The 9812-nt window shown below is 47.0% G+C and overlaps 1 protein-coding gene across 1 annotated transcript; it reads right to left on the minus strand.

Moving 5' to 3' along the window:
* Nucleotides 1-245: 245 nt before the first annotated feature.
* Nucleotides 246-7714, minus strand: SERTAD4 (SERTA domain containing 4). Its single transcript, XM_066178353.1, has 4 exons — nucleotides 7210-7714; nucleotides 6682-6868; nucleotides 6161-6276; nucleotides 246-3193 (listed from the first exon to the last, which is right to left on the minus strand). Exons 2-4 carry the CDS (start codon nucleotides 6851-6853, stop codon nucleotides 2435-2437), a joined length of 1047 nt encoding a protein of 348 aa, XP_066034450.1. The 5' UTR covers nucleotides 6854-6868; nucleotides 7210-7714; the 3' UTR covers nucleotides 246-2434.
* Nucleotides 7715-9812: the final 2098 nt, after the last annotated feature.

The raw sequence follows: 9812 nt of genomic DNA on the forward strand, positions 1-9812 counted from the left end.
AGGTGTTTTCCTTGGCTGTATGTGCAAGTCTACAGAGAATCTGTTGCTTCTCAGTGCACCTTCAGACTGTCCTAAAGGCTCCTGAAACCCTGGCGAGGCTGAGCTCTCTCACAGACCCAGCCTGAAGTGCACAGTCAACTGCTGTGTAATCTCTTGAGCAGGGAGCAGTTTAATCAAACGGTGTTTTCTTTGGTGAGGGAGGGGAACACGGGGGAAAGGACCCAGTAGCCATTGGAGATGTAAAATTAAAATGAATTTTGGTCATTTTAATAAATATATATCAAGGAAATTTCACTTTACTACAACAACACATTAGTATACAAGCATCTAATATTTAAGCTTAAAACATCAAGCGTTTATCAAATATTGGAAAAGAGCAGACATTACTAGACTATCTGGATATAACACAAGAAAAATCGGGTTTTTTAAAAAATTGGTCCTTGTGGACAAATGTCTAAATGATGATCCTACTCATACACTGTATGAATGAGATCTATATTTAATATTATTATTATTAATAAAACAGCTTCTGTCTTGGAGAAATCAGGTGGGACTTGTACTTTCATTATTTGTTATTTTCCACAATGATAACCCTTACAAACTTATCAGTTTAAACTCACCTGACTTCATAAAGGTTATCATTGATTTACAACCTGCTGTGTTTGTGGTCACCTTGGCTGAAGGTGGGGGGAGCTTTTTCCTGTGACTACTGGGCTTTCTGAGAAAGACCATACAGTTTGCAAACGTATTTTGCTACCCAAAATAACTATGGCCCAGGACTCCTCCAGCTGAACCCATGAAACCCAAAGCAGGAGGCCTCAAACCCAGAGACCTGTCTGACTTCAGTGCCAAGCCTGGGGCTGTGTCCCCTTGGGGACACTCATGCCCTGCATCGAGCTGGCTGCTCCCTCAGCACAGAGGTGATTTTCACCCTTTGGGCAAGGAGCAAATGGAGATGTCACTTGAGTGCAAGATGCTGTGGGAACAGGCAGCTATTTATGAGTCAGCTGTGGCCTGGATGTGGCTATAGCACTGAGCACATCCTGCCAGTTGTTACGGGGACTGTGGGAACTAATTAATTTGGTGGATCTAAGACTCACTCTTGGTCCAACCCCAACTAATGTCTTCTGGGCATTTTACACAGCACAATTCTGCAATCAATCTACCCAGGGATGACTAAATGTTGTCCTCAGCCACTGAAATCTCCAAAATGTTCTTTTTTAACATTAAACCCCTTACATTCATTCAGATAAAACTGTGTTTATCGCCACATTAATAATTAACATTGTGCTTTTTGCCTTCTTGTCTTTTTTTAAATCAACGGCAAAAGTCATAGAAAACTCCCGCATGCTTTTGCAATCTAAAAGAGAGAAATTATGTGAAACAGAATAAAGTATAAAACATGCCACTGGGTCATGAACTTCATTATACGAAGAAGAAAAAAAAAAAAGCCCCAGCAACAGACAGTTGCCATAGAAACACTCAAGCATCGAATGCTTGTTTACAAGAGACATCTCTCTATTGTTTCTTAAATCCCTTCCTAAGGATGGCAAATCAAAAAGCAATTGAGCATCAAAAAGGAGGAACAGAGATGTTTGAATAGGAAGTTGAACTCAGTACTTCAAAGGTTAAAGGTTTCTAATAATATTGATCCACCCTGTGGGTTTCTTTTTTTAATCTCTGTTTAGGTTAAATCCCTGCTGTATCAGATTCATACTTAATTTTCACACTGGCAAAAATTAAGACAAAAAGTAAGGCACCAAAAAAAAACCTGCCCTGTGTAACAACAAACCTCATTAGTTATTACAGCCGAGGTGAAAACATGCAAATACTTGAGCTGCATGTTTGATTCTGATTAAGATTCCATAAACAGGTTATTTCTTTATGCTATGTCCTATTTTGTCAGTTGAACAAGACGCTGAATACAGGAATTCAAGAGTATCACTACAAAACGTAAGGATGGTTTATTCCCAATCCACGAAGATGGTCCTTTGTCAGAACGAATACTGAGTTACAAGGAGCATATCGTCCTTGCTGGTAGCATCAATTTGTTTACCAGACTTCTAATTCCTTGGTAAAGATAATGGAGGTTCTTCTTAATTAATGGCAGACTTCTTGGGGGCGGGGATATGTAAAACGATATGTTTTCCCCATCTGGCTGATTGGCATTTTCAGCAACGAAAGCTCCACCATAGCTGCACAGACTACAGTGCTCAGCAGTAATGCAACTGTGTTCTTTCTTGAAGTCTCCTCATTTATAAATAGCCGCTGATGCGGGTGGCAGAGACACTTTACGCAATCTGCTCTCCACTCTACACGTCATGTTTGTGGCATGATTGTACCATTCGTAGAAAACTATAAAAAATCCGTTCAAAATAAAAATTTGATAGAGAGGAACATGCTGTGCATGCTTCAAAAGAGCAAGAAAGATGCCTCATATTTTACTTCCTTTGTTGCAGCAGATTTTATTACTTGGTAAAGACTCCTTTTTCCTTAAGGATTTTTTCCAAGTTTCACTTACGTTGCTCTTGTCATTACATCCAGTCTCAAAATAGTCATAAAATTTGCCTTTACATTCAAGAGCATGGGTGCCTCTTACAGGTTCACAGTTCAGGGTGATGCTCTCTCTCTCAGGTTCGTTACCTCCTTTCTCGTCATTAAATTTTGCCTTTTCCTGATTACTATGAGACCTGCCATTAGTGATGAATATTTCATTAGCAGGTATCTGGTCATCGCTTCTGTAAGAAGGTGCACTGCCAACTTCATAATCCACCTGCTGGGAACAGCTTGGCAAAGAAATGGGAGGAGAGGAGGAGGAGGAAGAGGAGGAGGAAGAAGAAGAGGAATTACTTTCTGTACTAGCATTAACAGAGTAGGGTAGATTTAAATAGTGACTGCCACATTCTTGATAGAAGCAGCACATGTGGAGCTTCTCGTACTCCTCCTTTGCCATCCGAAGGCGTTTTCTGTAGGGACAGTCCTGAGGCACAAACCACTCTTGTGGGGAGGTGCCACTGAAGGAGCAGGTGGAGAAGCACCAGTTGTTCTGCATGATGATCTCTCCGTGGATTCTCTTCATGAGATTGTTGATGAGGACGGATCTCCGCAGGTAGACTTCAGGATCATCAATGAATTTCAGCTTTTCCAAAGACATGTAAAGAATATGGGCCCGCTCCTCAAACACGGAGATAGTCTGAAAATGCAAAAAACACAAGATATGGAACTGAAGGCAACCAGTTTTGTTCCAGACAAGGAGAAAGGAAATGAAGCAAAGTATTCCCTCTGTGTCACTACTTTTCTGTTTTTTCTCGGAGGAATCTAAAACTGCCTCTTCTTTCATTTTGCACATCCGTGTAGCTGGGGACCTGCTTTTTCTTGACCACAGCATTCCCCCATGTTTAGGGGGTAAGCAGCTGAGCTTAGGAGGTAAGTAGCTGAGCATTACACCACAGAGGCAATTGCAGGGCGTAAATCCAAGGTGGGAGAGTGAAATCCAGATGCACACATCTGGGTCTTTAATTACATTTGGGATTAGAACATAAAATTGTTGTGCAGTTTTGCTCCAGTGATGGCTAGAGGGGGCCTTTTGTTGCAAAAGGACCCAATTCCATCGTCCCCTGTGGAGCTTCTGCAGAGCTCTGAAGCCAAGCAAGGGTCCTTCCTGCAGTGCCAAGGTTTGCAAGAGGCAGCCAGCAGCCATCACCTCACACGGCAAGTGTTGGAGCATTTCATCTGCTGCCAGTGGAAGAGGCCCTCCAGTGAGGAGGTCTCCATGTGCCAGGCTCTTACACTGCTTTTGTGCACAGAAATGCATGCAGGGAGGGAGGCAGGGAGAAACCCATCTCAAAGCATCCCAGCATCTGGAGAGCAGCTGTTGGCCTGTGTACTACGCCCTGTGCTCTACAGGGCCGGTGGGAACACAGATAGGCAGGGATAAGGTCAGGAAACGAAGAGAGGATGGGGATTTGCAGAAATCCTGGCTCTACGCCCACAGATTTGTTCTCCCTTCCATAGTCCTTCCAGGACTCCCTTTCTCAGCACTGGCAGCATGAGCAGGTTACTGCCCCTGGGAGGCCCCAGATTCTGCACTGTAATCGCTACCCTGGGAATCAAAATAAGAGAGGGGGCAATGCATGCTACTACTGTAAGCACTATTAACTAATTTTCATTTTTAGTAAGAATTTGGTTTGCGTAGGAGGAGAGCAGCACAGCACAAAGAGAGACTGCTCTAAATCCCCCCATCTGTGGCTTGATCATTCTTCCCTTTCCCACATGGTTACAGCATTTTTGCAGAGTGGAAGTCGTAGCTATGAGGACAGAAAGAGCTTAAAGCACAGCTGCTTTTCACATCCATTCAGCTCTCCTCAGCCCTCTAGCTCTTTCCACAGCCTGGTCATGTCTGCAAGGCTTAGAAGCAGCACAGCGCCTCATAAAAACAAAAATTGGCCATAATTTCATAGGAGTTCACAGCTGAAGCTCTTTGTTAGGAAGAGTAATTTTCTATAATAAATGACTCATTTTAAATTATATTAAGCCTATAGGTTCATTTGTGTCCCTTGTACGTGCTGCAGCAACAGTCAGTGAAGCCATAAAAGCCTGGAGCAAACCTGTAAGCCTTGAACTGGGATTCTCCTGGAGATACGTACCAGAGGGACACCAGTAGGAACAAGCTGTCGAAAGATTTCTTCTACATGTTTGCCAGCAGCCCTCCGGAGAGAGGCTCCAGGCCCTACCATCATACCCTCCATTGGACAAGTACCTCAGAACATAACTCTTCACTGGGTGGCAGAGGTATAAACATGGAAGAAATTCAAGGAAACCTGGTGGGCATCCTCCCTCTGCCACCATGCTGCAAAGTAGAAAATGTATTTGGGCTCAACAGAAGAAATTGGTCACCCAGGGTTTCTGACATGTTACACCTCTACAAACAACAGCACAAAAGAGTGGCTGGGTCTAGCTTACCAATACCTCTACAACTGCTTTTTATTGCTGTTAGAAAAGATTAATTAACTCTTCCTCTTCCCCCTATTTTTAAGGAAATTAATCACCGATACAAAAATCCAACAATCTAGTGAAAAAACCAAACAAACCAAAAAAACTCCTTGGCTGAAAATTGCAAGAGCGATGTGACATGTGTGAGACACTCACTAACCAGAGCACATATTTCAGCACTCTTGGTGCTGTTTATTCACAGCTCTGGCAGCAGACTGGACATCATCTGAAATTAACAGCGGGACAATTTTTCACCTTCCTTGTCCAGGTACTTCTTTCCAGACAACTCTGTAGCTGAAAATTCCTTCAGTGGCTCTAAGGTCCTTGGGAACTAAGCTTGGCATTAATGCTTGCTTCTTCTCCACAGAAATCCCTCCCCCATTGCCAAGAGAACATGGGTAGCATTGGACCTCCATGGGCCAGGTAGGATTCAACAAGGTAAGGATGGTGTCTCAAGGCATGAGCTGTCCTTATGCACTTCACCCCAGGCATTCAGTTCCATACAGAACTGAGCCCTTAATGAAGAGGAGCATAAAATCATGCAAAAAAAAAAAGTCAGATTTCAATTTATGTATTCACTGGCCTGGGAAACGTTTGTTCTAATCTCTCCCCTGACAACTTTCATTAAAAAAATATTCTTTCATTTACTAATCTGTTCTTTGGGAGTTATTAGCTTTTCAATAAACACAATTAAATACTGAAGGAACTTGTACTCGCTTTCCAATTCATTCTGGTTTTTTAGAGGATCTGTAACCAGTGTGGGGTATATGGAACCTCTTACTATTTTCCCCCCTGGTAAAAAAGTTTTGTATGAGTGAGAAATCTTTTTCTTATGTTCTTCCTTTCTGTTGTTCAAATGCTGTTACGGAGCTGTTTCTGTAAACATGACATGAACCAGCTAAGAACAAAATAATTGGGGAAAAAAAAAAGTTATTCTCAGCATTTCCATTTGTAGTTGTTATAAATGCAGAAATGCCTTTGCTTCTTTTGCAATTGATGACAATACAACAATAAATGTGAAGAAGTGACAACTGTTTGTTTCTGAGCAAACAGCTGGATCATTCTCCTAATTTCAGCAGAGTATTTCAGCCTTCTGGAAATGGGTCAATCGAGTGTTACTAAGCATCTGAAACTCAAGAGTAAAAATAATGACTATTAAAAAACATACTTTATGCGTACAGCTGCTGAGTGGCGGATGAAAATCCTCTTCTTCCACATATTTCCTTTTAAAGTATGTGATCTTGGATGTTGTTACAGGATTTGAAATTCCCCTGTAATGTGATCCTGTGGGTAATAAATCAGATATGACAAATGACATGCGGTTTGCCGGAGGTTCTCCAAACAAAATACTTTTCATTTCCCTTCGCGCTACAGGAGAACGCCGCCGCATATTTTCGCATCTATTCGCGGCGATCAGAAATAAACCCTCTCCTGACTAGCGCAGGACCCGGGGGCCGGAGCGAGCGGCGGCGCGGGGAGCCGGGGCCGCCGCAGGGCGCTCGGCTGCCGGACAACTTCGCCCCTCCGCCGCTCCGAGCGCGACGGCGGCGCCCGGCGGGCCCCGCGCACCTGCGGCCCCGCTCGCCCGCGGGAGACGCCCGCCCTCCGCCCGCCTCGCTCCGCGGACAGCCCCTGGTCCCCCCGCGGTGCGGTGCGGTGCGGTGCGGTGCGGTGCGGTGCGGTGCCTACCTGCGGCGGGGGGCCCGGGGGCCGGCGGGGTTGGGGCCGGGGCCGGCGGGGCGGCGGGGCCGGGGCGGCCGCAGCAGGGCGGCTCCCAGAGGGCGCGGTAGGCGGCGAGGTCGGCGGCTCCCTCGGCGGCGATGGGGCGGCCCAGCCGCTGCATGGGCAGCACCAGGGTCATCGCGGGCGCCGGCACCTGGAAGCGAAGCAGCGCGATGAGCGCCCGCCGCCCTCACCTGCCCCCCGCCCCGCCGCGTTCCGCCCCCCGCGGCCCCCGGCAGCCAGACCTCTGCGCACACGTATATTAAAAACATACGCATATCGATCTCACACAAACACGCGTTTGGAGTCCCCTCCCCGCGCCTTCTTATGGCAGGAGAAAGAGCGGAGCCCTCTCCCACAAAGGGCGCGGGGTCCCCGGCACCGGGAGTTGGTGCGCGCTCCCCCCAGGCCGCCCCCGGCTCCGCTCCCGCCGCCCCCCGGCCGCCTTCCCGCTCCCCCCGCCGCCCCTTCCCGACCCCGGCGGCGCTCACACACCGGCACGGATCCGCTCACTGGCTTCCCATTTCCTCCCGGCGGCGGTGGCACGGCGCGCTGGGCACCGGCGGGCTGCGAGTCTGCCTGTCTGGGTGCGTGTGTCTGCGGTGCGTGTGTGTGTGTGTGTGAGAGAGAGAGAGAGAGCGCGCCCAGCAGTCCGGGATCGGGTTCCTTTCTTCTTTCTTCCCTCCCAAACGGCACAGACAGCGAAGACTTAGGTAGTTGTTTCCACTAGCCCCGATCGGACTGAACTGGATCTGCCTCCAGTCAAAACACTGCGAGACTAAGACAGAAAATTGGCTCCGGTTTCACGCCGTGAGTTGCGGTCCCACCGGAGCCAAGCACAACATCGGCGGAGCGGGCGGAATATTAAGCAGGAGCGGGGACTCCGGGGCCAGCGCCGGGCTGCGAGCTGCCTCCTGCCGCGCCAGCGGGCGGGAGGGGAGGGGAGCAGGGGGGGAAGGCGGCAAACTTTCTGCGAGGGGCGAGGGATGAGTTCATAGTCACCTACTTCTTGGCAGAGGAGCGCGGAACAATGCGCCCAGACACGGCCCAGCCCCTCCCTCTCCTTCCTCCTCCTCTCTCTAAGAAAGCGGGATGTAGTTTCCCCTCGGCGCAGCCCTCCCGGAGGAAGACGGCGGCCCGAGCAGGCGGCGCGAAGGAGGGGCTGCAGGTGGGCAGGTGGAATTTCAGCAATTGTTTGTGTTAGCAGCTGAGCGCTCTCGAACAAGAGGAAAAAATAAACCGCAGCAGAAGAGGGAGGAAAAATAAATCGTTCACATCTGCCAGTTGTTTTCTTAAATCCTAGCACAAGGCTGCTACTTTATTAAGAAACGACTTCCAGCGTGCGCTGTTTGTGTCTTGGATGCCTGCGTGCATGGATCTGCCTTGCCTGCTCGCCGGGGCAAAAACGGGAGCTGAAGGCACAGGCGGCTGAGGTCCCCAAAGAGTTTACCTCAGGAAAGGCCACCAGCCTCACTGCAGTCGGACTGACAGGTGCCTATACCCTTTCCTCAGAGCCAGTTTACTGCTAACGCACTGCATATAGCTCTCAGTCATTTTTCTTGCCATCTTGCTTCTCTTGGACCAGGAAACAGCACAGGGAATGGCAAGCCACTGGACTGGTCCGTTGAAAGTTTTCCCTGACATGGACAATATATATTATTTATTCCTCACACCTTTTCTTACTAGCTGAGTACCAGCACATGAAAGGAGTGGTCAAAACTAGTCAGTTTGCTGTCCTAACAGCAGGGCCAAGAAGGGACCCAAGAACCAGCTAAAAAGTCATATATTTTATGTCTGGAAAGATTACACCATCATTAGAAAGCAGCAATGGACTGTTCTCATTAATCCAGATGGAGGAATCATTCACAGGGGCACATCAATCTTCTCACATTGGCAAGATGTTAACACTCAGTGTTTGTCCTGAGAGACTAAAGGTTGGAAGAAACTCACTGCTGCTTCTGGAAGTCAGGATTCCTTTGCTCATAATGAATTCAGCATCTCTTTGTGAATTTATTTTTTTAAATGAGAATCAGAGATTTCAAGTGTGCATCTTTTTCTTACCATATTTAATCACAAACAGGTCTTTCTAAGCTCAAACAGAAACATGCAGGAAGGAAGGAAGCATTGAGGTGCCTTTTGCACAGTGCTGCTAATTTATCTTGAAAAACTGAGTTCTCTGGACAGCCACGAAAGTAAATGAACTGCTTCTGCTATTTACAACATGCAAAATTAATAGAGGCCAGTTCACTTCCATAAACAGCTACTGCCCGTGCACATTCTCCAAGTTTCCAAACTGTATAAAAACAAGGCATAAATAGTATAGCTTCCCTGCAAGAAAAAAAAAAAACAAAACAAAAAAAACAACAAAACACAAACCCAATCCCCAGAAAACCAAAGCCCCAAACAAAGCTTATAGGTGTAAAAAAGATTTAGATGTGGCTCTCAGCTACAAAATAAGTCCTATTTTGTGGCAGAGGAATTGCTTCAGTATACAGAAACTGAGAACCAGGCTTTTAAAAGGGCTCGTGACTCTGGGTGCGCTATTTGCTCCCCTTGGATGTTCAGAAGCACTGAATTCCAGCTGCTGCAAATGAGTGGGAAGAGAGCTGCAAGCACCCAGTACATGGGAAAAGTCGGCCTCCTTGAAGGTAGGGTTGGACACCGCAGAACTGTAAGCCAGTGTTTACTGAGGAAGTGCTACCGGACCCAGCTCTGCAAACAGAACCTCTGGCACTGCTCCTGAAGAGCCAGCCTACTGTTTTTCCCCATTAAGGGTGGCAAAATCCATCCCGGAGTATCTTGCCAGAAGTCACACAGCAAATCAGTGTCAGCGCCAGAAATAGAACCAGATCTCATCGTCCTCCCGCTGTAAGCCCAACCCATTTATATTACATTATCTTATGCAATGGAGGGATTTCATCCAAAATCCCGTTGGTTTCAATGAGACTTTGCAGAACAGCACACACATTGTTACATTTCCATTAGCGCCTCTGGAAATAAAGGATGAAAGATGTACATTTGAGCATACAATACATTTACTATACAAAATTACAGCAAAAGGTTGACACTTAGGGCTGGATTCAATTTTGAAAAATCCA

Source organism: Chamaea fasciata, unplaced genomic scaffold (genome assembly GCF_029207755.1).
Source record: "Chamaea fasciata isolate MVZ Bird 193981 ecotype frontalis unplaced genomic scaffold, bChaFas1.0.hap1 SCAF_3, whole genome shotgun sequence".
NCBI lineage: Eukaryota > Metazoa > Chordata > Aves > Passeriformes > Sylviidae > Chamaea > Chamaea fasciata.